The 27,968-nt window shown below is 42.3% G+C and overlaps 3 protein-coding genes and 1 long non-coding RNA gene across 17 annotated transcripts; 2 read left to right on the top strand and 2 right to left on the bottom strand.

Moving 5' to 3' along the window:
* Positions 1-22: 22 nt before the first annotated feature.
* On the top strand, positions 23-7,111 carry ikzf4 (IKAROS family zinc finger 4). 3 transcript variants are annotated; one of them, XM_079675960.1, is made up of 8 exons: positions 23-183; positions 1,694-1,748; positions 1,844-1,951; positions 2,049-2,351; positions 2,441-2,608; positions 3,446-3,598; positions 3,746-3,877; positions 4,404-7,111. In XM_079675960.1, the coding sequence occupies exons 2-8, from the start codon at positions 1,709-1,711 to the stop codon at positions 5,216-5,218; spliced, it is 1,719 nt and encodes a 572-aa protein (XP_079532086.1). In that variant the 5' UTR covers positions 23-183; positions 1,694-1,708; the 3' UTR covers positions 5,219-7,111. The 3 variants fall into 3 exon arrangements, with proteins under 3 accessions (XP_079532086.1, XP_079532088.1, XP_079532087.1); XM_079675962.1 differs by lacking the exon at positions 23-183 and adding an exon at positions 996-1,564; XM_079675961.1 differs by lacking the exon at positions 23-183 and having other exon boundaries at positions 996-1,748.
* LOC307036030 lies at positions 5,078-9,838 on the bottom strand. The gene is made up of 3 exons (XR_013807259.1): positions 9,536-9,838; positions 8,810-8,856; positions 5,078-5,214 (listed from the first exon to the last, which is right to left on the bottom strand). It is a non-coding gene; the product is annotated as an uncharacterized lncRNA (long non-coding RNA).
* On the top strand, positions 9,027-27,145 carry wnt10b (wingless-type MMTV integration site family, member 10b). 12 transcript variants are annotated; one of them, XM_079675969.1, is made up of 6 exons: positions 9,027-9,266; positions 9,430-9,559; positions 13,612-13,798; positions 25,180-25,442; positions 25,596-26,047; positions 26,181-27,145. In XM_079675969.1, the coding sequence occupies exons 3-6, from the start codon at positions 13,641-13,643 to the stop codon at positions 26,679-26,681; spliced, it is 1,374 nt and encodes a 457-aa protein (XP_079532095.1). In that variant the 5' UTR covers positions 9,027-9,266; positions 9,430-9,559; positions 13,612-13,640; the 3' UTR covers positions 26,682-27,145. The 12 variants fall into 12 exon arrangements, with proteins under 12 accessions (XP_079532095.1, XP_079532096.1, XP_079532094.1 ...); XM_079675970.1 differs by having other exon boundaries at positions 9,027-9,362; positions 9,490-9,559; XM_079675968.1 differs by adding an exon at positions 11,494-11,551 and having other exon boundaries at positions 9,027-9,559.
* Positions 16,463-22,896, bottom strand: wnt1 (wingless-type MMTV integration site family, member 1). The gene is made up of 5 exons (XM_079675980.1): positions 21,627-22,896; positions 21,240-21,345; positions 19,397-19,650; positions 18,953-19,218; positions 16,463-18,835 (listed from the first exon to the last, which is right to left on the bottom strand). Exons 2-5 carry the CDS (start codon positions 21,338-21,340, stop codon positions 18,344-18,346), a joined length of 1,113 nt encoding a protein of 370 aa, XP_079532106.1. The 5' UTR covers positions 21,341-21,345; positions 21,627-22,896; the 3' UTR covers positions 16,463-18,343.
* Positions 27,146-27,968: the final 823 nt, after the last annotated feature.

Here is a 27,968-nt window from a genome sequence, read left to right as displayed (position 1 = left end):
TATTCGGTCTGTATCCCAGCATGGGCCCGGAAGTTGTTTGGGATTCCCAGGTAAAAAAAAAAAAAATCCCGGAGATGCTGTCGTCGCCTGGGAAAACAAAAAGCCATCCAGACAATTAAAAAAGGAAAACACCGATCGGTCGCCAGGTAAGGTGAAGGCTTGTGGACTTCACCGCGGCGCTCGGTAAGACCATCCGTCGGTTTTGATGTGGAAGTGCGGCATGTTTTTGAATAGTTGGTTGGGTGAATGCCATTTGTCGTGTGGTCGGGTGCCATAGCAACGGCTCATGAGAAACATTGTATAGCCCTGGCCGGTTTGACGTGCTCGATGGTGGATGACAGCCGCCTTCATGCGGACAATTTGGACCGGGGCAACTCCTGCAACAAATTGTCGTGTTGTCTAGCCGCTGTCTCGACCGTCTATGAGCTGATTGGTGTCATACATTAACGGAGCACATCCACCGAGCAGCTACAACAAGTAGCCACGCTTATGGCAGAAGAAGAGGCATGATAGTTATTTGAACATGTAAGGCAGTATGTTTTATAGCACAGTCGCCCTGAAAGGACTGTCAGACAAGGGTTGTCGCTGGTGCGCGTCCCGTCCCCCCCCCCCCTTTATTTTTTTTAATCGCCGTGCCCTGGTGTGACTGGCGCGTCTCCGGGCTGCATCAGCGCCTGTTGCTCCCCATGCGCGGCCAATGCCAGGATATTCATTTTCCCTGCGATCCGTTGTCTCCGCCCCCCCTTCCCGCTTCACAGTCTCCTCTGTCCATTGTTGTTGTCATCCATTTGAGCAAAAGGTGCAGCATCTGTGTTATTTTTCTGTCCATTTTTTTTCCATCATGAAAATAAACCAAGCTTCGCCATAACTGTGGTCACAAAAAATCAACATGTTCTCTGGAAACCTTGTTACTCTACACCGCCAGTGTTGAAAATGTGTTGCATACCACTTGAGGTAACTGCACGATGTAACCTAGAATTAAAAACCCAAATGAATAATTATTATCCAATTACAAGTATGCAGAGGGGGTGGACAAAATAACAGGAACAGTAGAACTAAGGAACTACAAAAAAAATATATAACCTGCATTCTCAAAAAAAAAAAATTAGAAGATTTGTGAACCTATATAATTACGGAATATATCATACAGTACATATGCTGGTTTTGCAAATACATTTATGAACACTGGTTAAGGAACATACTATTTATAGCTTTCTAACTTGGATTTCCAAAAATCTGTTTATTGTAGCCATAAAGTAATGTTCTTATCCATCCGTATTCTTTCAATCTCTGTCATCTTGTTCTGCTCTATTGCTTATTTTCCCTCCTTGAGTCAATGAGGTTTAAGATGTTCCAGCTATTTTGTCCAACCCTGGAGTTTTAACTCCTCCTCTAAAACTTTAAGTCTGTATAAATGTGAGACTTCTCATATTCATTTGCTGGCCACGGCGTGGAAGAATCTACATGATACATAAGTGCAGAAGTTTACTTAATTAATATATAACAGTGAACTAAGACACTTAGATCCGAAAACAAAGAGCTATATCTTTGTAACAAAGAGCTGGTAAGGATATTGTTTTTGGTAAGCAGCCAAGTTGATATATGCTATTTTCATGTGATTAACATTTAAGAAATTAATTCATCAACAATTTGAAAATAGTAACATTTAGATTTTTGTATCCTATTTTTGTAGGCATCTGGGGAGAGAATGAATGCTGATGACTGCAATGGACGCTCATATGCACCAGGTACATTTATATGTAAAGAAGTAACTTTGTATATTGGGGTACAGTCTCTGGGCTTCAATGTTTCCCTTAATAACATGGGCATTATTGTGTTTCAGGTAATGGAGGAGAATCATCTACGGAACAGGATTTTTATAGCGGGTCGCAGGGCCCTTCAGTAAGATCTCCAAACAGTCAGCAGTCCTCACCACACCGCTCCCTTAGTGGTCAGTTATTAAACCCCGGTTTTCATTGTGGCCCCATAGTCTCTATGAAATGAATATTTTAAGTCAGAGTTTTTTTCCCCTTACCCTCTCTACTCAGAAAACTCCATCAAGGTCGAGCTGTGCAGCGATGATGAGTCACCAGGTGCTCCACAGCCGGAGAACAGAGAGGCTGTGAGGGACGATATCAGGAGGGATGACAGAGGGGACCCCATGGAGGAAGGGAGCACAGAGTATGCTAGGGCTGGAAAAGACGGAGGAACCATTTACAATGACATGGGAAGTCCAAATACTTCTTCACCAGGACCTATCCGGCTCCCCAATGGGAAGCTCCAGTGCGAGGTGTGCGGGATGATCTGCATTGGACCCAACGTGCTGATGGTGCACAAGCGTAGCCACACAGGTGAGGACAAGCCAACAAGTACATTTTAGAGACAGAATACTACCTTCAATGTCATTAAATCCTCCGTCCATTTATCCATGTGTTCATAGGTGAGAGGCCGTTCCAGTGTAACCAGTGTGGAGCTTCCTTCACCCAGAAAGGGAACTTGTTGCGCCACATCAAGTTGCATTCAGGAGAGAAGCCCTTTAAATGTCACGTCTGCAACTACGCTTGTCGCCGGAGAGACGCCCTGGCTGGACATCTGCGCACACATGCAGGTAAAGTGAGCTTTAAATGCCAGACAACAGGAACTATCATCAAAAGCATGAAGAGCTTTTTCATGTACCTAATTATTTAGTGAACCTGATGGATGCAGTTGTCCCATAACATTATTATTACTTGTATTATGATGAAGGCTTTAAAGTGTGTAACAGTGGGGATTCATTAGAACGGCCCCCTTCTGTGAAGAAAATAGGAAGTCATCTTCACCAGAATGTACTGTAAAACACATGACTAAATATGACATTTAAAACGTTTTTGAAAACAGGAAATCCTGTTGGCTCTATAGATTTTGGAACAAACATTCAACAGGTGTTGACACCCTCCAGTTACAGTAGGTCTTGTTTGGTGGATTTCCTCGGGTCTCAGGTTCATTTTCGAAGAAAAGATTCTTGCAAACTGGATTTCAGCGAATTGACGTCAGCCTTTTCGACGGCTTTCGGAGAGGAAACGTTGCGGTAAAGGGTGAGGCGTTTTCTGTCATCAGTGGCGAGCAATATAAAACGATTTCAGGAATTGCCAATCAACGGGGAAATCCATTTTCTCATACCTAGCCATAAATAAGTTATATTTTGCAAAAATCCCCTCCAACAAACACAATAATAAACATCACCACTCTGGGTTTAGGTTTGATCAACAGTTTCCTTCGTCTAAGGTTTTTTTGTTGGGCCAGATAGTGCCTTCATTGATAGATAAAGGCGGAGGGGGAAGACAGATGGAAAGACGTTCTATGATAGTGAGTTGAACCCGCATACTTGGCAGTGGAGACCACATATGGACCGCTGAGCTACCTGCAGATTTGATTTAATATATTTTCTGAATTTTCTGAATTGCAGCCTCTTCTCCAACCGTGGGCAAACCTTTCAAGTGCAGCTATTGTAGTCGCAGCTACAAACAACAGAGCACACTGGGTGAACATCTAGAGCGCTGCCATAGTTATCTGAAGAGTTTGGAGCACCAGACAGCAGTCGGCGCACAGACAGCACAGGGTAACATATCAAGCAATCATGAAACTCACCAACAAACGTATACGTTTCTGCATTGTTGTAAATGCAAATAGATTGAATAAAGAAAGAAACATATTTATGCACATGAGTTATTTGGTATATTGATGACTATGTGTTTTCTGTTTTAAGGTGAAGAGTCAGTAAATATGGAGACAATTACTAAAGCTCTGCTCCAGCCATCCAATGAAAAAGTCCAGTTTGTGGATAGACTGGCTATCAGCATCACCAAACGCAAGAGGTCAACGCCACAGAAGTTTTTAGGTGAGTTTATTTTTGACAAAGACAATCCATGTTTGTCAGAATTAGTAAGTGTACTGTATAACCTACTATGCATGCATATTCCTTTTTTAAATGTCCATTATATAGTTATATTGATATGTTTTTAGCTTGATAAACAAAACATAAATCATATGAACTGAAGTCTAATGTCAACAGCTGTCCTGCAGTGAAGTCAGAATCGATGTTAATTGTTATAATGCCTCGCGTCAGCGTTGTGTTGTCAATCACTTTCTCATTCTTTACATCCATTTGTCCCATTCTCAAGAACCCAATATCACAGGAAAGCATTCAAGTTTTCTTTCTTATTTGGCACAAAAACATCCACTTCCACTGAAGGATGAACCGATTAGATGTTGGTTGTCAAAAAGGTCAAAGGTCACTGTGACCTTATAACATTTTTATTTTCTGTTCCTCAAGAATTTATATGCTAATCATGACAACCTCAAATAAATTCAAAGCATTCGACCACGAGGCGGGAAATAGTGATTATTGATATTCCTTCTCACAGGTGAAAAGCACATGCACCTTGACCTACCTGAAGCACCTTATGAATTGTCCTCCGGCTCTGAGAAAGAGGGGGACATTATGAGCTCTCAGACAGCAGGGGACCTTGTTGGGTTGGCTGGTTCCCGTCTCCAAGGCAGCAGGGGTAAAGGGGATCACCTTGAGCCGCCTGCCCTGTCTCAGCTCCATCCTGCCTTCCTGACAGAGCTACGCACGGTTATGGGCTCAATCAAAAGCAACGTGAATCCTCAAGGCCCCAGAGCACGTGGTGGGGGTGGGCTGGTGGCAGTGTCACTAGGCCTCGCTGGGCATGAGGTAGGTGAAGGCCGCGATGACCAACGCTCAGCCCCCAGCCACACTGCCTCGCCCAACGGCTGCCCCGACTCTACAGACACAGAGAGCACAGCAGAAGAGCAGAGCACAAGGGCTACAGCCCCGACAAGTACCTCCAACAACCACCACCTCCACTACCAGACCCCAGCACTGCCCCGCAACCATCCCACTTCCAGCCCCAGGCGGGCCAAAGACTTGGAGTGGGAGAGAGCGTGTCCTGTGCCCCCCACCATAGCAAAGAGGAACCCTGTCTCACCCCTTTCTTCCAGGGGGACTGTGCAGGTGTTAGACAGGGATGGCCGGGCTGTGAGCTCCTTCCACTGCCAGCACTGTCGCATCCTCTTCCTTGACCATGTCATGTTCACCATCCACATGGGTTGCCACGGCTTCCGCCAACCCTTCGAATGCAACATCTGTGGCCACCGCAGCCAGGACCGCTACGAGTTCTCGTCTCACATCAGCCGCGGAGAGCATCAGGTGGACTGAGGAGAGGGGATAGTAGACAAATTAGGAGAGGTGACTGTTGCGCTTTAAAGTTGTAGGCTCCTGTTTGTTCTGCACCAGATCAGTTGCTTTAAATCCCTAGTGTAGGTAGAAGGATATATGGTTTTATTGTGAGGATATTTATTAAACTAAAGTGAGTAAAACAATCTTTTTACCGCATCATTTAAAGTTCGGTGGAGGCAAAATACATTCTATGATTGATTGCACTCCCATATCAAATCATCTGGCAAAACAACTGGTTTTGCTTCAAAAGTGCCTTCTTTGGGGATTTCCTCTCGACTTAAAAAAATGGAGGGGAAGTGGTGCTCAAAAAAACTTGACTAGCCATCTTTTGCTAAGTGATTTAGTTAGCACCTTTTAAAGGTCATGTGCACAGGCTGTTAAGGAAAGCATGGCATGTACATTTTATTAATTCTATTTGGTACGCTAAGAATGCACTAAGAGCTTTGTCTTTGTGATTGAGGAGGGTACTGTGTCGTGTGTCAGGTAAGCCTAATATGCACTGAGAGCTTTGTAGCTCTGGGTTTAGGAAAAGCTTTTGTCACAGACAAAGCACAGAAATGGATTGCCTTAACTCTTACAGTAGTGTGTTGCTGTGGGAATACATTGTTTACAGCATGTGTGAAGTCACCTCAATGCTTCACAGAGAGACAACGCAGTGAGACTATCAGGACAAAATGAAATTGTGAGGGGAAATGAACTTGAAAACATTTTAGGGCCTTCAGGGCTCAGGGTTAGAACAGTTTTTTAGGATTTTAAAGTGAGCCTTAGAATACTGGTGCAGATCAGACCAGGAGCCTTGTCATGAGATGGCCCAGAGTGCTTTTACAGGATTGCACTTTTTAGGTTCCCTGCTTATATATGAACATCCTTGCCTAATCACTTGATGGCTTTACAATTTGATTTTTGTTCTACTGCACTGATAAATTGCATAGTAATCACAATAATTGATCATCTAATTTGCAACAACAGTTTATTTTTAACAGAGCTGACATTTTACAGAAACCCACCATGTGCGCTGGTTCTGCGGTCTACACTCAAGTTTGCTGCAATGTGTAACTGAGAATTCAAAAATCTGTTAAACTACAATCGTTATTTTGTGGTTTTGCACTCAGCAGGTAAGGCTGAGGTTTTAAACAGTTTGCATAATGAGAAAACAAATTAATTTAATTAATATTGAAAGATTAACAAATCAGTTTGGATCTGTCAGTTATCCCTTGTGATTATCTATTTAGTGTTGTTTGTTTTAGCCTTGGTGTATTTAATCAGCTATATTCCAAATCTTATCCAGCATATTCCTCAAGTCCATGAAATGTTACCTCCTGCTTCTTTATAGCACCCGAATACCTTATTGCTACAGTATGGTGAGTTATCTGATAATGTTAATATTGGGAACATGAATGACACCAAACTCAGTATTCTTACTTGTTATTGTTGGTTTGCTGCTTCATAGCTTAACTTAATTTCCTTCGATTGCAGGCAAAAATATACTTGAAACTGTTCGAGAAAAAAGTAACCTAAAAATGCACTTGGTTTGATAAATAGAGAAATGTGTGTGAATGGAATATAGCATGTGTGCTTGTCATTTTCTGCTTTTCCCTGGATTGCGAATTATTTTTGAAAATGTGAAGTGATTTCAAGAAGTGAAAATGAGGCATGGGTTTTTGTCTCCTTGTGTGGACTTTTCAATGTTATACGATATTTTGTGAAAGATGTAACATGACAAAACACTTTACCTCAAAGTTAAAGATGTAAAACTGCCTCATTATTTTAACAAGTCGTGTTGCTTTTCAAGATGTTCTTGCCGTTACAAATGCGTGCCCCTTGATATTCTCAAAACTTTTTACTGTCAATAAAGTTGAGTTTATTGTTAAAGTGATTTTCTGGTTTGACTTATACATTAAGAGTTTTTCCATCAGTTTCTCAATTAACAAAATGTCTTAAAAAAACATAAAATCGTAAAACATATTATATATTGTCACCCTAAAGTAAATATTATGTATTTATCTATTGTATTTTCCAGTGTTGCTTTAATATATTTTAACTAGTTTTTAATATATTTGAACTTTAAATTGAATGTTAAGCCTTCAAAGATAAAATAAGCAGTTAATTTCTTCCGAGAAACACATTTGAAAACAGGAAAATGTTAAAAATGAATAAGGCTTAAAATAGTCTGCATTATATTCACACCGACATTTGGCCTTTGTGACTTTTGTAATGTCAGATTCAGGTTGCTTTTGACCTTTTTCCCCCTGCAGTGGAAACTCTGTGTGCGGCGGCTCCTACATACAAATTCCAGGTGCAATTCAGAAAGTACATAAAAAAAAGACAACCCTTTCAGTGAATGGCAGCCATCAGAAGTGCAAATAACCAAATTATGTAAAACCCACATACGAAAACACAGCGTATTCTTCCTTGCTTTGACAACACGCATTGCTGCAGTGTGTGACCTTAAATGCACCCATCAGTATTGAAGTGAACTGAAGGAGAGTTCAAGTGTTTTAATTTGAAATGTTTCTAATCCTTGACTACAATTCATAACCACTTCTTAGTGTGTCTATCACTAGATTTGGAGAGACTTTTGTTATGTCAGTTTCAGGTTGGTTGTTTCTGCAGTGGAACCATTTGAAACTCTGCTCAGAACCCCCTTTTTTTCCGTCTGCAGTGGAAATTCGGTTGAGCTCCTAGAAATTTCGGGGTGCAATTCAAAAAATATTAGCAAAGCCAGCCTCAAGTGAATGAAACCAATCTTCATGTACAAAATAATAATTACATGTAAAATCCACATATGACTACTCAGAATATAGTGTCTCACTTTGAAAACTCACACTTCTAGATCTAAGTGACCTTAAATGCCCCCATTTGTACTGAAGTAGAATTTTAAAATGTAAATTAGATTTCAATTTGCTGACCTTTGACTACACGTGCAAATCTGAACCATTTGTTAGTGCAAATTTCACTTGAACAATAAACAAAACAAACAGCACAAGGAAATACAAAATTAATTAATTCACGGCTTCTGAATGGGGAAACCCTTTTTCAGTCAGGCTGTCACTGCCTCTAAAAACATCAATATTTTTTTTATAAAGATAAGAGATGTTGAAACTATTTAATGTACACATGATGGGGGATTTCAATCAATAAAAGGTAAGGATTTACTTGAGAACTTGAGAAATATCCGTACTTGTGGTATGCACAGATTTTACAATTCTGAAGAAATAATCTGCCCACAATCCCTATTTGAATAGACTGAGTTTTAGTTGTGAATTTACGTTTACAAAGAATTGCCTTTCAACAGGAAGCTTTCGGTAAGCTTGTTCTTTTGATTCATTCTGTGATGTGTTAACCCACCCAATTTACAATACAAATATTACATACAAAGGGGACTAAAGTACAATAAAAAGAGTTGTCTTGTTGTTCCATTTTAGCTACTACTACTATATTGTATCTATGTGGAGTCACTGAGTCACATGATAAGAAAGTTATTTAAAATAAAAAGAATGTTATTATATTACATAGATTTATATTAAACAGAAAAAACACTGATAAACAATAACAAGAGTTGTGTCCTACCTGCCCAGTGGTGTAACACAATGCTTGGTGTCTTTGGGTCACAAGACCTGGAAAGAGATGAAAAAATTATCAGTAAAAAACAGCTGGATTTTGTATTTGTTTACTAAATGAATTGCTACAATTGAAAATAAAGTCGAGTTGGGTCTTCTTAGGTCGGTGTTCAGGAGGGGCGGGATGGGACTCAAAATCAGCCCTGGAATCTCATATTATTTAAACGGTAGCCGAATGTATTGATGGTCCCTAAGTGAACCCCTGAGGTTAACATCTACTGTATAAAGGTGGTTCAGATCGAGGCCTCGGATGTGAGCTAACCGTCCTACAGACACTGTGAAACTGGGGAAGAAGACGCCACTGGATAACTGGATCCAGAGTGAATGTCTGTCAAACACCAACCTGAAATAACTGATTACCATAGTCACGTCCTTGGCTTTTCTTTTTTAATTTGTTTGTTCAAAAAGTTAGTAACAACGTTACATCAACGCACATTGTGAGCACACCGTTAGGCCTACACATCCACACATTGTGGATGGTGAAACAAGCTATGTCAGTTTCTGTAAGAGTACCTACTAAGTTGTTATATTCTCCCTTTCTTTATATTTTCCCACAATTCTGCCACATAGGTACTTTATAAACTATTTGTGTTAGGAAACCCAGGATTTTATGCTTCCTTTGTTTTAAAGCAGCTTATACGTTACCTGCTAACGTTAGCATTACTGCTCCGCTCACCTGAGAAGTGACTCGAGACCTCAGGTAAGTTAACTGCCCATTTAACATAATTTAACGTCAATGTATTGTATTTTTTCCGGTTTTTTTGAGACTATCATAAACCTTGTTTTAGTCAAGGATATTAATATGTCGTCTATCGGCTCACTTTGTTTTTGGGACACTCGAGCAGAGGAAACCCATTGTTCCCTCCTAAAGTGTCCTAACTGTAAGCGTAAACAAAGGCAGTTTAACCCGTCTTTCTGTTCTTGTAGCATATCTTCGTCTTTTTTTGTGTGCCATTAACTTTCTCAACAAGTGTGTCACTTCTGCAGTGCAAATATAGATAGTTTTGTTTGATAATGTGTAACACGACATTTATTTCACTAGATGGCAGCACTGCTCTTTAACGCTGACTTGACAGGGCCATGTCTTCTCTTTGCTCTGCTGGGCAGACCTTTTTAGCATGCGCTACTGCTGCCTGCAGTTGTAAAACATACAGTGAATTCCAGATAATAGGTTTAGCTTATATTGTGTGCATGTTCTTGCGGCATGTTTCCCCACACTCCCCATTCACCCTAAATTAGAGACCACTGGGCTTTTGGTAACTGAATTGTAGGCCTATGTAGAATGTGTTCAGCAATACATTTGAAATGGTCGACTACACTCCTTTGTAGTCCTACAAGTAAATATATTGGCTCATTAGTTAGCATTATTGTCTCAAGGATGTTTTGTGTTAAAATTCCAGAACAAGTACTTATTAAGGTGTGCTTGTGTGAAGCAATCTTTCCTCAGATACTGTATATCTCCTATCCTTATCATTCCTTCTCCAGGGACCCACAGGAGCCTTGCAGGTGAAATATATATAACCCTGAAGATGAAGTCTTGTTATTTCTCTGAAGACCACATTTCTTCATAAACAAGAAAGGAGACCCCTTAGAAAAAATATTCACCCCTGCAGTGCAAACACACTCCCACACTATTAATATCTGGACTAATGTGCGGACAATACAGTGTACAATTCACCTGACATATCTTACATTTACAGTTCTCTATAAGCCACATTATTAATCTATCTTCTAAACAGTAAATCAATTAGAATTTTAATAAACCTAAAATCCTCTGGCTGATAGATAAATGTGTAACTGGTAGCCTATCAAAATAAAAACAATTATTATATCACGCTAACACACCCATTTGCCTGTTTAGATGATCCAGATGCTAGAAAAGTAGCTAGCAGCCAAGCAAAACCAATATGTCTTCCAATGAGCTGCTTACTGGAGCTTTAATGGGCTACAATATGCATGTGATATTAATTAATGGCATTTGTGTGCCATTTCAAATATACAAAGAATGTGTTTATTTTCAACAGCTAAGTGTCAGCCAAGGACACATTAGGGTGAACCCAGCATACAATTATTATTTTGGTGGTCTCGTCTGCAAGGCAATGCTGAGGGTTCAGTGTCCATTCAGCATTTGTTGATAGCTGTAGCATCCCAAATTATGACATTTTCATAATTTAACTCTGCAATTTGGTCAACAACATGCCACATTTTATGTCCCTAAATTAAACACATTTGTACATCAAATCACAGCACTTCTGCAGTGTAGCTCACCCAGCTTGTGTGTGACACTCACACAGTACTCATTTAGGCGCCAGAAGGAAGTTTCTAGGGTGCAAAATGTACTGAAAGCTTGCTGGCACACTTTGTAGGACAGATCTTGCTCTGGAAGTGATTAGGGTGAGTATTTTGCAGAGAGACAAGGGCGGGTGGGAGCAGTATCATGTGTGCATGCGTGAGTGGGAAATGGAGAAAGAACTTGTATGTGTTTTGAGAGAGAGGGAGATTGGGGCGGTTCAGTTATGCAAGCAGTTCTCAGTATGCATGTAAATTGGAAGATGTGTGGCTCCTGTGGTTGGCTGTCCCCTGTGTCACTGCCTTTTAAAAAAACAGTTGCCAAGAGAAAGGTCTTCTTTACAGGCTTTGGCTGCCAGATGCTAGGGATAATGGATAGGACTGCAGAAGGAAAGATGGAGAGGTGCGTACAGCCAGCCACACACGCATATGAATACACACACACACATTCACACGTTGCATACTTTGTGGGCAGGGCTCTCCATAATGCGGAGATAAGGCGTGAATAATTCATCTTGAAGTTGTACAACTGCCACACACACACGCACACATACAACCACACACAGGGGAATTATTAGGCCTAGTAAGTCATGTCACAATAAGTCGATTGAATGAGCATATGGGTTGGGCATGCTTACAGATTCCAGAGGTGGCACATTTTGTTGATGTGTGCATAAGGGAGTAGTTGTGTGTGTCTGTGCAGCCGTGAAGCGACACATGGGGCGCCAGTGTGTGAATGCCATAATGTGTCTGCGAGAGCAATAGCCAGTGACACAGGAATGTGTCATAGTGCCTGCAAGCCACTCAGCTCCTAAACTGCAGCAAATAAACATTCCTCTACTGCTGTGTCAGTGCTGAGCCCTCGCCCACTGTCGCTGTAAAACACAGCTTGTAATTAAAACCAAAAACTGAGCATTTTTCCTTTTGTTTCCAACAGTATTACTACAATAGAGGGCCCTATGCCTTCAGAAATGTCTCAGTACTGTTTATTGGCATGTTTTGGTCCAGATATGTGTCAAAGTGAGCCAACTGATAATAAATCCATCAAAATCATCTTTATTGGTTCAGTGCAGTTACAGTAATTCTGACTTACTGTGGTTAATCATAGTTTACTGTGTAGCACAATTATCTCACATCTAGTAAGAAATTCAGTAACTGTACAAAAACATCAAACATACTGACAGTTTAGATTCTGATGAAGATAACTGTTAACATAGATATTGTTGATATAGCCGGACACATATTGCTGTCATTTTATTTATCACAAACCACTCTGCTTTATTTAAATAAATGCAGGTGTCATCTTGGCTGACAGGTGAAATAATGTGCAGCTTTATGTTGTGTCATATTTCATGACGAATTTCCGAGCTGAAATGCTGCCTTGCTGTACCCATACATTGTCAGATGTCTGTAAACATATTTCACTGTTGGTTGTCCTTGCCCTGTGTCTTTCCCTGTCATTACCACTCTGTTTACAAGAATGCTAACAGTGTTTGCTAGCATAGGATCTCCCTCAGAATATACAGTGGTTTAAAGTCGCACTCTGACGCACAGTTTTCCAACTATAACACTTAATCCCTGTGGAACCGATTCTGAAATGTCACTTTATCCGTTTGTTGTTTCTTGTATGGTCTTGCTAGGTTAACCATTCACAGATGTGTCATTGGGTATTTTAACCTTTTCCTTGTTGGATAAATACTGCCTGTGCAATCCAATGTTTTGGCTGAATGGTACTTAAAGCTGACCATTAGGTATTTGCAATAGACTGAAGACCACTTTCAGGTATTTAGTTAGAGGTGATGTTTCATGGCGATGAGGTGTTTATCTCAGCAGTTCTGGTCGTGAAAAGTATTTAATATCGACACATAATGGGCCAGCAGAGAAAATGGCCTTCAAGCCAAGACTATCAAGAGGTCATGCTGTGTAAGTGCAGAGGGCGGGGAGTGTTGATAAGTCCAAATATATATATCACTGTGTGTGTTGACACTGCTATTCACAACATCTTCATACACGTGAAGAGTGCTGGCATATCACAAATGCAAAAACACTGCAAAAATATATATCCCTCTGGCCTTTAACTGCAGGGCTCGCTCTCCATCTCGCTCCACAGGGGCGCAGAGCCCGACCACAGACATCATACTGATTGCTCACCATGGTCGAGTGGGCTGTCCACATTCCCACCCTGATTCAGTATGTGCAGAAAAACCCAACAACGGAAAACAGTGGTTTGAGAGTGTCTGGAGGTTTGCGGACAGCAGTGAGTGTCCGCTGTGTCTCTCCTAAATCTATCCTCCTCCCATCCCCTTCGACTGCCCCGCTGCTTACCCCAGGAACATGGGAACAGTCGAGGGCAGAACCGAACTGATGTCTGTGGAATGTTGTGGACTCGAGTCGAGAGGACACTTGAGTGCGTGTATGCGTGTTGTGATGAATGTAACCTTCCCTCTCTCCTGTGTGTGACAGGTTGTGGCAGGCTGGTAGATGATGAAGTGATGGAGATGTTAGGAGGCCACGGCCATTGTGATGCTGGGTGGCTGTTAGTCTGGAACTGCCATCTGCCGAAAGGTCAGTTGCTAGGGGACGATTCTCCTGGACCGTGTCTGCCTCCCAGCTGCCATCCACACACCCACTCAGATGCACACACACTCAAGTATGCGCTGAAACTCACACACACATGTACACGATTCACACACTCACACTCTTTCCATTCTTTCCTATACATCTGAATTGAGTTTCAGTACGTTTGACTCACTGTAGTGTCCTCCGTTAATTTTTTGAGGTGAAGTTGAGATTATTATTATTATTCCTTATGTTTCATTCGTCTATAAATGCAACTTAATACATTACAGCCCATGCCCACAAATGCTTCAGATCATTATGAGTGGTGTAAGGGTGTTTCTGTCATAACAATGTCCCAATTCATTGGCGGTGTGCCCACAATTTTAATGCTAGAATAAATTGTTGAGGCAGCACGAAAGTCAAATCAGGATAGTGCGCCAGATCCAAGCCATGCCACATTGTCCATCACGACCACAGTGAGCAGTCCATCATTCAGTGCGGTGATCCAGACCCAATTCTAAATTCCACATTATACGCCCTTCATATTAAAGGCAACTCCACCCAAGGGGCAACATTTTCCCACAATTTAACAGGAATTTTAATAGGAAGCTGCTGAGCCTTCATTGTCCTGTATCATCTCTGCATGTTCTCTGGTGATTGACCTGATTATTGTAAGCAGCACAATGTGGGCAAGGGAAAAGTGTTTCCTCTCTCAAGCTTAAATCATCAAAAACCTTTTGCCTCTAAGTGACACTCACTCTCAGGTCAATTGCAGGCAGTGTGGCTGTAGTTGTTAGTGTCAATTTGCTTAACCCCCTGTCTCTGTAATGATGCTTACTGGCTTCTTTAAAGACAACGCCAAAAAGCTTTTTTCTTTGGGATAAAGATTTATCCTGATAGGGAAAGGACCTTGTCATTTTCCACAAAAACAGTTGACTTAAAAAGTGAAATCATCTTAAATGTTGGCAATACGGTAACAGAGGGGATTTTGTGCCATGGCTATTTCTTTTCTTCATACTTCCTGTCACACTTGTCATGATCTCCTACCCTTTTTTGCCTCCTCACACCCTCACCTCCATCATGCGCTTCCCCACCAGCCTCCCAGAGACAGTGACGTTTGTGTGGTGGAGCTGTTGTTTTTGTTTGTGCCCTCCCCACCGTGGCTGCCTGCTCGCCGCCTGGCAGCCCCGTGTGTCAAAGGTGGCTGCAGCAGAACAGACTGTGGGAACAGCCGGTTAGCCTCCCCTGGTCCCCTGCTCCCCTACCAGAGGGGCAGCCATCAATCCAGCACCCCCCCTGCCCCTGCACACACAAAATGCCCAACCAAACACACACTCACACAAAAAGCCTACAACGCTCACACCCTCTCCCAATAATCCTCGGAAGCAATTTCATCTCGACTCGGGTGGCGGCCCATTGTCGCCAGCCCCTTCAATCTTTCCTTATTAACTCTCGCTTTGTCCTGCATCCGAGCTTCTGGACTCATCTCTCCTACATTCCGATCGGGGCTGCTCCCAGCACTCCCAGGCAACCTCCATTCGCTAATCCCACTGCCTCCCCCACCAGCCGCCCCACCCCAAGGAACTCTTACTGCTTTTTTTTCTCCAACCTGCCGATCACCTACTTACAGAGTAAGGTAGGGGCATTAACTCCATGGGTTTTCTGAAGGCAGAGCGTGAAGGCGGGGTGGGTGAAGGAGGAGGCGGCCACAAAGTGACTCCAGCCCAGACAATTAGAACAATGAGCCGGGCCTGTAGGGGGCTAACTCGCTGCGTCACGCCTGGACGGTGGGGTATTTTGTCAGTTTAATGAATTGTCCGTCAGGCCAGGACCACATCGCAGGCTGCGCAGGGAGAGGCCAGCAGGGACCCAGACACTAAGTCGGTATTTATTACACTGCCTTTGTCACTAATTGAGCTAATTATCACTGACTCCTCAGCACTCCCACAGGCAGCACCCCCTCCACTCACTCTCTCCTCCAAACTCTCCCACCTCACTCTCACGCCTGGGATTTGAACTCTGCCTTCCCCTCTAATTTTCCTTAAATCTGTTTGCCACTTTCTATGTCTTTGGTTTCTTTCTGTGTATCTTTGATCGACTGTTAATTCTCTCTCCAGACAGACTTGTATCATATTCACATTTGTGACCTGTTGCTTTCCCTTGACTTTTTACTTTCTTTATTATATCCTACTTAAAGCCATATCATATTTGTACCCCTGATGCAGTAATACAAGACAGAGTATTAGGGTTTGGAAGCAATTCAGTGTGTAACTCTGTGAGCAATATATAATTTAAGTTTTCGTATTTCTCTTTAAGTGGGCCTTCCAACCTCATGTGACCCCAGTATTTTTGATTCAGTTTGGTCTATATTGTTGTTTTTGACCTTTTTATGTTACACCTTCCAGCTCTATATGAACTCTTTCTTTCAGATGCTGGCAATTCACTGCTCAATGTATTAATGTATTGCTTAAATGCTTGCTTTCTTCAGACAAACACATTTACCTCCCTCATTTTTTTTGGGTAACATCATGACTGTAATTCACAGAAAAGTCTCATCCAGATCCCCTATCTCTCTTCCTGCAACTACTTATGTTGCTCTGTTATTTGTGAGTGTCGAGTGTGTGTTGGTGGCCTTACTCATGCTCTATCAGCATGACCCTGGGTGCTTCTGTGCTGTGGTGAAAGTGCAAAGTTCTCCAAACTCCTGTGGTTAGTCAGGTTGCCAGGCGCTGAGGGAGACTAAGATTTTCCATGATTGTTCACACTATTTCTATAGTTCCTTTTCACATTAGGCAAATTAAGCACAATATTCAATTCAGTAAAGTCCTATACTGTATCAAATAAGGTATGTGGCTGGATAAGCAGGGGCCGTCTCTTGTGGTTGGGAGCACAGATGCAGGGATGTTTTGTGAGCTGGAGAAAAAAGGCTGCTTTGGTGATGGTAATAGGATTAGGCGAAGGACACCCAGGGACAGGCTTATATGTTCACTTGGTTGGTTGTCAAAACTATCTCAAACACAGACTACAACAGACATAATGGCATCTTTTGACACATTCAGGAGGGCAACTTAATTGAAAATATAGACTTTATTGTTCTATCATACAATACAAAACCAACTGGAGCCTAAATCCTTTGATTAACATCTAAACAAAACATTTCTTCTTTTACATATCTCTATAACAGTATAAAAATGCTCAGAAATAAATATTTAGTATTTACACTAATAAAAAAGTAAATATTCAGTGCATGAACACAAGTGTTTTTACAGGAACAGAAAAAGGACAGAAAGACGTGATAATGTTTGGTTTCTAGTAAGAGTCGGATTTGTGTCAGCTGCATTACACCTAAATAAAAAAAGATCGAAACATCTCCTGACACTTTTGATAGCAAATTCTCCAGCCTTTGACAGGTGCATAAATCATTCAGCAAACTTACAAATGACATCATTATAAATATATTCATATATTTTAATATTTACAACATTTTGGTTCTAAAAGCTGATATACAGAATCATCTCTCCTGCAGAGGTTGTTTCCTTCAAAGTAAAATGTCATCTGCTGTTAACAGCTTATCCTGGAGTATTACACATACACCTCATTTTAAACCTGCACCAGTTTTATACTACGCATCTATTAACAGGAATGTGTGTCTTTTTGTTCATTTAATATACTCGGAATGGCATTTGTTTTCATTTTTGAGAGAATGGTGAGATTCTGCAGGTCACATTTAGTTTCTTTTTATAATATTGAACCCTCTGATTTGCTAAACTACATCTAGTCATGCTGTGATATTCAGTGTATTGATAATACATTCAAATTACATTGCCTTAGTAACAATTGTTCACTCAGTTTCGTTTTTTCCTTAGTTGAGCACTGGGCCCCAGTCATCAGGACCATCCTGTGGTAAGTCAAGAGTGGTAAATCAGGATTGAAGTGTATTCAACTAGAGAAACTAAATAAAAAGGGCAAATGTGGTGAGGACATTATAAGTGGTTGGGCTGCATCAAGGGCCTAAGTACACAAGTTGGGAGCAGACGGCCCATCCCTAGAGATTAACTTCACACAGTTTAATTTAAGAGAAGCCAAACTTCCGCATAAGAAAAAAAAAAAAAATCTTTTTTTTTCAAATTACTCTCCTCTTGTTAGAGGTCTTCACCAGTTTATGAGAGCACATGTTTGAGGCTCTCTGGCCACAGAAACATCTGTGAAACATTGTGTCCAGTCTCTGCCCTCACTGGGAGAGAAGGAGGCTCTACCTGGTTACAGCAATCGATTCGCCACCAAAACATTTTTCTCCCTTTTTACTACTAAATCTATTTTTCCACAGTGTAAACACTTGAGGGATATGAATGATTTCCATTCTGCACAGATGTTTGTGGTGTTTAAAAACCCTCTTGATATTTTTAGGCATCAAAGGCGAGGAGCAAGCACATGTACTCCCTCTTTACCCTGTTCATATATTTGTGCTTTTCATTCTATTCAAAAACATTGATTGATATTTTGATCCCTGTATCAGTATACCCGCCTTGAAGTTTTCCTACCTAACATTTCAAATCCCTTCCGTGCCAGTGGTTTTCTCAGCCTGTCATGCTAAGAAGTTCTTCTTTGCCTTTCATATGTCGATGTCCTCCTGTGATCATAGACACTGGTGTAACGTTTGTGTACTTGTGCAATTCAAGCAGCTGACATGACAGCACCAGTGGAAAGTGCAGTGGCAACGTTCAGTCACACTTTCGGTCCGGGTCTTTAACCCACGTCCACAGCAGAGCAGCTCACATCCATCTAGGCCTGGAGAAGAGCTGTTGCATGTTCTCCCAGAAGTTCCCAAAGTGCCAGTTTTGCCATTATAGGAGCAGAAGTTTGGTGATTTCTCAAAATAGACCAGGTCCATGGCAGAGGGTGGTTTGTGAGCAGAGTTTTCAGGCTCCAGATGGCGGGGGTCGGCTCTGTGAGAAGCACGGTTGCTTCCCTTGTTGGCATAAACAACTCTGGATGCACCATCAAACCGGTCCTTGAGGAAGTCTCCTACTGTGCGAAAGCTGGGCAGGCGCATCCAACAGGTGCGCACGGTGCAGGACCCTGACATGCCATGGCACTTACACTCCTGACGCATCTCTGATGACACAGTCTGCAAACAGGAAGAACATAAGCTTTTAACAAAGTGGAGATTTCAAATGCTTTTTAAACTTTTGGGATTTCTGATGAAGATAGACAATTTTGGAAAGTTTGAGTTTCAAGTTCTTACCATTCTGCCTGCCTCATTATTGTGTAGGTTGGTGAGGTAGCGAAGATCTCTGCCCCTCTCGCTGGAGTCCACAAACTCACGGCTGAACATCCGGCCAAAGTCTACATTGTCACTGCAGCCCCCCCAGTGCCAGTCTGGCCCTCCAGGACCTCTGCGACGGTAATCACATGTGCAAGACTCAATGGCCCCTTCTGAGCAGGAGCGAGCCACAGCGTGGGTCACCCCTGCGCTGGTAATGGCAAAAATAAATGCTGTCTCTCGGCAACCTAAAGAAACAACATAAAAACTTCCCATCAGAACCAATTCCAGCCTTTTAGACTCAACTGTGCCAATTTCTTTGCCTACAATTGGAAAATATTTAGAGACACAGTGCACAACAGATTCCATTACATCCTGGCCAAAATTGTTCAAATAATGCTAGTGAGAAAGACAAGAGAGGCTCACCACGATTGACAATTTTCCCAAAGACTGCTGGGCTGTGGGTGGTCGGGCAGTTCCAGCGGCGGTTGCGGAACTGCCACTTGCACTCCTTTATGGCAGTGTGTAACCCAGCGGCGATGGCATGCAGGATGCCAGGATTCTGCCGAATCAGCCGGCGCTGGCGTCGACTCAGTAGGGCAAGGCTTGGGTCCAGGACCAACTGCACGTTCTTGGAATTGGTTAGGAGGTTGGATGAGGAGGCCACATTGACAATACCCCTGGCAGAGCACAAAAATAAGGGTAATTAGTGTTAAGGAGCTAGCGGTTTATAGATGTAGCTCCTTCTGTGAACCTCCAAACTGGTAAAATGATGCATCAGCATGTTGAATCTGTATTGTCCAGATGGATTACCATTCATTTACTTTTAGTTATTTTCAAATATTAAGTAATACCCAAAAGCTGAGAAAAAATGGCCTGCATGCACTTTTGGATTAAAGTGTCAAAAGACATTTTCCAATATGACCATCCTGTCAACAAGTACTAACCCTAGTCACTAAACATAAGGCCTTAAGCTCTATGCTGTAAATTTAAAATCCTCTCTGCCAAAGATGTAAAAACTCATATTCTTTAGACAACTTAATGTCACAAGTCGTCCATCAATTATTATTCTGCTTTTTATGAATAACTAAGTGTTTGTTGCAATCACAAAGTATTATGTGTTTTTGGCTTCAAAACAATATCAGTTAGTGGCACCTGCTCATCTCCATTATGGGCTACACATTTCAGATCACTGAACATGGCTTAAATGCACTCCTTTTACTGGCCATGTTTCAGAACAACTATACGTTTAGTATTTCAGTACACAGGCTGCATAATTTTCCACTTTAGTTCCTGGCGAACTCTTTTAGATTTATGTGTTTTTGATTCACATGTAGTGTATGCGTCTCCTGTTAAGCATTATCATCCGGAAAATCGGGGAGTCTTGGCCTGTTACAGGGCCAATCCAGACAGTTGTGTGGTGAGGCCTGGGAGCATTAATAATAATGTCGACTTTTTGAATGTTTTGTTTCCTTCCAACAACTCCGCGGTGTCTTTTTCCTCCCAATTTCTTTTATATCAGCTGACATTTTAAATATTTGGAAACGCCCGCCGTTGTGCGCAAATAATGTCCATCTAATGAGACCGCAAAAAATACAAACTATTTCGTTAAATCATAACCTCCACAAACCCAACCCACAGTTTATACACTTTTTAACAAAAGCAAGGCAATATGCCCACTGACGCAAAACTAAACAGATCCCATTATAGTGTTGTTCTGTAACAAAATATTGTGGAATTGGCCGGTTTTTTTTTTTAGTATTTGTTTTCAGTCGAATTTACAGTATCAGAACAACGTGACCCTTGAGAAGACCTCATGGGATTCCTATAAGCTATGAAACAAATCCATATATAATTTCTCCCACATTGGACTGAAAAATCTTGTCTCTTGTTCAAACCACATTGTCCAAATGACAGGGCAGTAGCGAGAAAGAGAGAGCAAATTAAATCTACCGCAAATAAAAGGTAATCCTGTAATTATTACAAATGTAATTCGTTTACTGTTTAATAGATAATCTAATTACACTGAAAGAGCAATACATAAAAAAAGCCCACAGACTTTATTATCATGCGGTTACTCTCTCAGAAGTCGTAAAGGATGCCAAAACTAACACATTATTTAGAGCATGCAGCACAGGATGTGGCAACGCCAATAAAACACCGTTATACTGTAGCGCATGGTCTTCCTTGCCCAAACCAGCATTAAACAGAACTTTTCCGATTGTAGGATGCTGATCACTGAATTAATGTGGATGTCTGCTGAACTCACCACCACCGGCCGCTGTTGTTGACGGCCCCTGTGCCTGAGAGCGAGGACACCAGCAGGATGCAGGCAGCTTTCACCCCTATCAGCAGCGCCAGACTCCTCATCGTGTCTTCAGGTCAAATTAGGAGGGAAATGTCAAATGGGTTTTGTTCAGACAAAGTTATAGCCAAGTCCCAGATACCTTGGATCATCTGAACTCTAGCACATCTTGGAGTTAAACAATCTAATAACCCATAATAAACCTTTTGTCTTAAACAGGGACAAATCGACAGACGTCTGGCAATAGGCTACATTGTTTCCTTGCATCACGAAAAACCCATTAAGTGTGATAAGAGATTAACATGTTAATGATCTATTCAATAGTTAAAGTAATGCAAGGTGGATACTCACCACGCCACGGTCCGGTGAGAGGACTTGAAAGGTGAGAGAAGCAGACAGCCCTAATTGACTTAAATTGATGTTAAGAGGAGACAGGTTGCTAAATGATGTGAAGTGTCCAGGCAGGATGCTAGTGCTGCTGCAGTCCTCTTCACTCTGTCTCTCTCAGTGATGCTCTGCACGGCGCATTGAACGCGTGGGACAGTCCCGAAGACTTGATCCCCTCGGTGACTGATAGGCAACACATTCTTCTCTTATTGAGCGCTACGAAGGGAATAAAAAAGGGATTTGCTGCTCTCATCTCCCTCTGTTTTTTTCGGAGCCTTTTCAATAGGATTGGAGGGAGGGATAGTTAATGCTCTTCATAGGCCGCACAATGAATAAGGAAACACAACTGGGCAGAAAGGAAGAGAAGAAATAGGGCAATCCAGCAAGAGTTTCGCATATTACTTGTGGAATCTCACGGTCACCACATAATCGATTCCCTGTAAATGTGTGCGGCTGCAAGTATTTTCCCACTGGCCGTGCGCTTGGTTCCACATCCAGTCTTGCAGAAAGGAGAAGTGCCCTGCAGCAGTGATGTGTTGGTACAGATGCTGTGGGTGCGCCCGGTTTGGTGCTCCGCCGCTGCTCGAAGCTGGTGTCACGGTGCAATACAGTAACAGCGGAATATGAGCCATCTAAAACTGCCCTTTTTACCCGGTGGTTGGATTAGCCTACTCCCTAACCACATCTCCTCCTCCTTTCTCCCAACGCGCTCTAAAAATGTGCAGTGACTAAGGACATTTCTGTTCATTTCGTTTCCTTTTCACACAAATCCCTTTATAAATACACACGAGGTAATTGTACCAATGAACAATATTTTATTAAAACCTTTTCATGAGGTGCTCTTCATTTATTAAGATTAGGCCCAATAGACACAACTATTATCGCCAATGTTTATAAACCCATGGCCATGCACACGCACAACGAAACTTGCAGTTGTCGCTCTAAATTGTCATATTACTCACACTCCCTGTTTTTTTCAAACGCAGTAGGGATGATATACGGTCTCCATTCAGAAGTTTGATGTATGATGAACCAGGAAAGAGGGGGACGAGTATAAAAACCATTCCAAACATCTGGCCTGCAGACCTCCCTCGACGCACATGTAGCCCAGTGTAATCACAGCTTGAGACACTTTGCGGCATCTCCATCTAACCCCAGACTAGGAGCAGGCTTCAATGTCCCCAAACTTCTCCATGTTGGTTCATGGCGGAATTTTTCATTATGTGACATTTATCTGCTAATTTGCATGTTCCAACGTTAGTCACTGCAGCGGTGGAGTTTGGATAATCTCTCCCCATCCCTCTTGCTTCATCTCTCTCTCTCCCTCTTTTCCCTCAGATGACAGTAAAAGGAAGTGGGCTTTTGTAAAAGAAAAAAAAAGGATTTAATGACAGCTATACGTTTAAACTCCAGTCTTATATGAAGGTGCTCAAACGAGTTTCCTGGAGCAGTCAAGCGACACCGAGCAGATTAGAGCTTCAATCCGGATAAAGGGGGCCTTTTATATACAAATCAACTTCAAATCACTTTTTAAGCCACTTATATATACACGCCAAGGCAGAATGCTAATGCACTTTTCATTGCTGCAGCTTAGGGAATGGAAGGAGATTAGATGAATTGGTGTCACTATGCGAACGGTGTTCGAGGGGGGTTTTAACTTAATTTTATGAGAGTAACCCACATGCACCTTCCCAATTCCAACAGCAGTGTCTCTTATTGTTTAATGTCTGGTCGAGAATCCTTTTTTATTTGTTAGAAAATTATATCAGCGATGGACATGTTGATTTAGTGTTGCCTTATCAATATGCTGATTGATTCGATGCCGAGCTGCCACAGTATCCTAAATGCTGGCAGAGTGCCTGAGCATAGTTCCAGTCATTATTGAGCATGAACATTGATTTGATTCGATATTATATTTTGTATATAAATGAAATGTTTAAAGACCATTGAGGCCATACTTACACACTGCCTTCTAAAACCAAGAGGTGTTATTTGCCTTTAGATTTTTGTTGGAGCACGTCACGCCGTAATGTGATAAATCATGACCCAAAAAAAGAGCTGTCACTCCCGTAATTTATGTATATAATGTTATTCTCTGAAATAAAGACTTTAGAGTGACAAAGTGAAGTTGTTTCAAACACAACAATGAGGAACAGCCGCACTGATGGAGGAGGGAGGAAGGGGGACCACATGACTAAAAACAGTATTGTTGGAGGGTCTGTTAGCGGAGCCGCCTGCCTGCTGCTGCCTCCCTGCCGTACAGTGGAACCAGCAGAGCTCCCCCTCCCCCCATTCATCATTTAACTCAACCCTTTATGAACAAAATCTCTTTTGACTTTTCATATTTCATTTTTTCTGAGTGTTTTTTGTTATTTGTCATCGAAAATGAAGGAATGTGTTTCACAATTTACCTTCCCCTCAATAAAAACCAAGTATAAATATAATAATATTTATATAAGCTATTAAATATGTTCGTATGATCCAGTACTTTTGATCATCTACCAAAACTTTTGACAATTGCGCGGATTGGAACTTGTGCGTAAAAAGTTTGGAGACGTCATTTTACACTCGGAAAAAAGTTCACACTCTCAAATGATAAAATAATCAACTGTTGATCCAACTCTCATGTTGGCCAATATTTAGCAAACAGCCGCCTGTGGAGGCATCTCCTGCCCTCCCCTCTTTCTCCCCCCTCCCGTTTACTCTCGCCCCCGAGCTCCTCTGTTCTCCGTGTTCACTCCTCGCTCGTTTGGCGGTGCATCGATAATACTCCACTCTTCTTCTTTTTTTGATATTCCCATTCAATACAGGACTTTATTACGAGTGTTTTAATGTCACGTCGCGAAAGACGCTTAACAAAATGGAGCTATCAAACAAACTCCGTTGGGACCAATTCCTGATTTTGGCAGCAGCACTTATGTCACCTGCATTAACGTGAGTGCACTTGAGAGCGCGAGGAGAGTTGATGGAAGTTACTGTGTATGACTTTAAGATTTAAAAGAATACTTAACATATTTAGTTTAAAAGTGAAAGCTCTGCCTATGATTTTACAGGCAGGTTGTGTGTAATGTTGAAACATAAGAATCAATTTTTACTAATATTTTAGTCTACAACTCTTAGCAAGGCCATAAAGAAATCAGTTTACTTTAGATTAGACTGTTATTTCTCCAGAAGATGTGTTTGGCAAGTATATTTCTGCTTTTGGGACTTCACAGCTGCTCTGTTTAGAATTATATTTCCCCGCTTTAAACAACATCTGATGAAACTGTTGTAAATTCTTGTGCAATTGATTATCACATTTTTATAAATGTAGCCTCAGCAAATCACTTAGAAATGAGATACATTATTGTGAAGTATATCCATCCTAAATCTTACTTGTTTTGTATTTTTATATTTTCTTAAGTATCCAAAAGCATCTTGCTTCTTCGGATTTGACTAATGAACTCCTGACCAGCTCTGATGCCCCCCCCACTAACTCTCTTTTTCTCTCCCTTTCTCTTTCTCTTCCTCTCTGCAGGGTGCTGTGTAATGATATTCTCAACCTGAAGGTGGCAGGAGATCCAGTGCTAACCCCTAACTCAGTGTGCCTGAGGCTGGCAGGCCTCAGCAAGCGTCAGATGAGGATGTGTGTGCGAAGCCCCGATGTGACGGCCTCCGCTCTGCAGGGCATCCAGGTGGCCATTCATGAATGCCAGCACCAGCTCCGGGATCAGCGCTGGAATTGCTCCTCACTGGAGGGACTTGGCAAGCTTCCCCACCACAACACCATCCTCAACAGGGGTGAGAGCCGGAGGCATGCTTGATGGTCATAATGTGACCTGGGTTAACAGGGGGTGGAGATGTAAATATGGGAGTAGAGGTTGTTCTGCACACAGATGCTGGTCTGTTTATTTTTGTCATCCTCTGCTCTGAGTGTTTATCTCCTGTTCCCAGGTTTTCGCGAGAGTGCCTTCTCCCTGGCCCTGTTGGCAGCGGGCGTGGCTCACTCTGTGGCCTCGGCCTGCAGCATGGGCAAGCTGCGGGGGTGTGGCTGTGAGGCCAAGCGTCGCCAGGACGATGACAAGATCCGCCTGAAACTCACACAGCTGCAGCTGCAGACCCTGCAGAAGGGTGGAGTAGGCCTCGCCATGTCACGATCGTTACCCTCAGAGCTAAACGGTCACCATGGCGACCTGCCCGCTAACCTGCGCTCCACCCATCCCTCGGCCCTGCTCAAGCCCATACCAGATGAGCTGAGCTCCATGCAGGAGACGTGGGAGTGGGGGGGTTGCAGCCATGACGTCCGTTTTGGGGACCGTTTTTCCAGGGACTGGCTGGACTCCCGCGGCTCTCCAAGAGACATCCACGCTCGCATGAGGATACACAACAACCGTGTGGGACGACAGGTGAGGAATTATCCACAATGTCTTAGTGTTGCTCAGAGAGCAGTCTCACTTCCACACTCTCACTGGCCTATATAATCATAGGTGACATTGTTGCATTTCTGATTTGTAACACAATTGTCTTTTCTTTACACAGATAGTGACTGACAACATGAAGAGGAAGTGCAAATGTCACGGGACATCAGGGAGCTGCCAGTTTAAGACCTGCTGGCATGTGTCTCCAGAGTTCCGGCTTGTGGGTTCTCTACTCAGGGAAAAGTTCTTGTCAGCCATCTTTGTCAACTCCCAGAACAAGAACAATGGGGTTTTCAACCCTCGAACAGGAAACAGCGCCGGCGGAAGCACAGGCGGACCCAACAGAGGTCGCCGACGGACCATGTCCAGAGAGCTGGTGTACTTTGAGAAGTCTCCTGACTTCTGTGAGCGCGATGCCTCTGTAGACTCTCCAGGTACACAAGGACGCATTTGCAACAAAACCAGCTACAGCACAGACAGCTGCGGCTCGCTGTGCTGCGGCCGCGGACACAACATCCTGAGACAGACACGCAGTGAGCGCTGCAACTGCAGGTTCCACTGGTGTTGCTACGTGCTGTGTGAGGAGTGTCGTCTCACAGAGTGGGTCAGTGTGTGCAAGTAGATCTTGTCCCAGATGCCTTTACCTATCCCAGACTCAAGATGGTGAGCCTGTCCCCTCTCCCACTCCTTTTGTTCGAGCCTTTGTTTTCCTCCTTGTGTAACTCTCCCAGAAGTCTGTTTATCCCCCCTTTCCTTTTTTTGGGTCCATCATCTGGGATCTATTTTCTCTTTGTAGCCGCTGTTATTCTCAAAATGCCAAGTCAGAGATTGAAGAGGTGACTCACGACATTTGTCCTGCTATGGTTGTTTAGACGCTGCCCTCTCAGCCATGAAAACAGCAAATACCCAATCTTTTCTATCCCACCAAACAAAGCAACAGTGAACAGCAAAGAAACATTCCTGTTGTAGACATTTCTATATGTCTACATGATGACTCATCACATTGTATAATAGGTGTGTATTTCAATGTGTACATGTATATTTGTAAATGTATTATTATTAATATTAAGATTGTGTTGTACCTTTCTTTTTGGTTATAGTTACTGACAGACTTATGCGTAAGAGTGGTTTAGTGCTGTAAAACAGAGCAATTGATATCACATTGAACTGGTCTCTTCTGATGATCATCAAGATACATCCATCTGTTTTCAACCGGTATCCGGAGTCGGGTTTGCGGAGTAAGCAGATTTCCAAGATATTAACTCCATTTGAATGTCTTGCACCTGTGAATAGAAAAGGGCCACAATACTTATTTTGAATAAGTCAGAACATTTAGACAAGGCTTTAACTAATGGAAGAAGGAAATTGTTTTTTTGTGGTTTTTAACTGACTGATACATCTGATAGATCTCAGGACAGAGAGAACACTTGTATACTAGTAAAACTAAAAGTGGCAAAGTCCTGAAATTCCTAAGGCTGAACCACTAACACAATGTTGGTTATGCAAACCGTTCGAACGTTAGAAAATGGTCGCAAGTAGTCATATTTTTTTATGAATATAGCTGTGATACAATGTGTCATTTTTCTTATGAATTGATGACAGAGCGCTTCTTATTCTGTGCTTTCTTTTGTCAATTTCATCAGCCCGAGTACTCCTTAAATTCTTCCCACATGTAGTACATGTCAAAGTGAGAGATGGCTTTAGTCTTGAACTGATGCTGAAGGAAGTGTGTAGTGTGTGTGTGTGTGTGTGTGTGTGTGTGTGTGTGTGTGTGTGTGTGTGTGTGTGTGTGTGTGTGTGTGTGTGTGTGTGTGTGTGTGTGTGTGTGTGTGTGTGTGTGTGTGTGTGTGTGTGTGTGTGTGTGTGTGTGTGTGTGTGTGTGTGTGTGTGTGTGTGTGTGTGTGTGTGT

This window comes from Notothenia rossii, assembly GCF_949606895.1.
Source record: "Notothenia rossii genome assembly, chromosome: 4".
Taxonomy (NCBI): Eukaryota; Metazoa; Chordata; class Actinopteri; order Perciformes; family Nototheniidae; genus Notothenia; species Notothenia rossii.
The sequence above is the reverse complement of the archived record's forward strand: the minus strand, read 5'-3'. Positions and strand labels throughout refer to the sequence as shown.

Bases quoted from the DNA above. Each gene is read 5' to 3' on its own strand.
- wnt10b (XM_079675969.1), top strand. From the start codon at position 13,641: ATGGAGATGTTAGGAGGCCACGGCCATTGTGATGCTGGGTGGCTGTTA. The intron at 25,443-25,595 runs GTGAGAGCCGGA...TCCTGTTCCCAG, and splicing joins CAACACCATCCTCAACAGGG to GTTTTCGCGAGAGTGCCTTC. The intron at 26,048-26,180 runs GTGAGGAATTAT...TTCTTTACACAG, and splicing joins ACAACCGTGTGGGACGACAG to ATAGTGACTGACAACATGAA.
- wnt1 (XM_079675980.1), bottom strand. From the start codon at position 21,340: ATGAGGAGTCTGGCGCTGCTGATAGGGGTGAAAGCTGCCTGCATCCTG. The intron at 19,651-21,239 runs GTGAGTTCAGCA...GTGCTCTGCCAG, and splicing joins AACAACAGCGGCCGGTGGTG to GGGTATTGTCAATGTGGCCT. The intron at 19,219-19,396 runs GTGAGCCTCTCT...TTGTTTCTTTAG, and splicing joins TGGGAAAATTGTCAATCGTG to GTTGCCGAGAGACAGCATTT.
- ikzf4 (XM_079675960.1), top strand. From the start codon at position 1,709: ATGAATGCTGATGACTGCAATGGACGCTCATATGCACCAG. The intron at 1,952-2,048 runs GTCAGTTATTAA...CTCTCTACTCAG, and splicing joins ACCACACCGCTCCCTTAGTG to AAAACTCCATCAAGGTCGAG. The intron at 3,878-4,403 runs GTGAGTTTATTT...TCCTTCTCACAG, and splicing joins AACGCCACAGAAGTTTTTAG to GTGAAAAGCACATGCACCTT.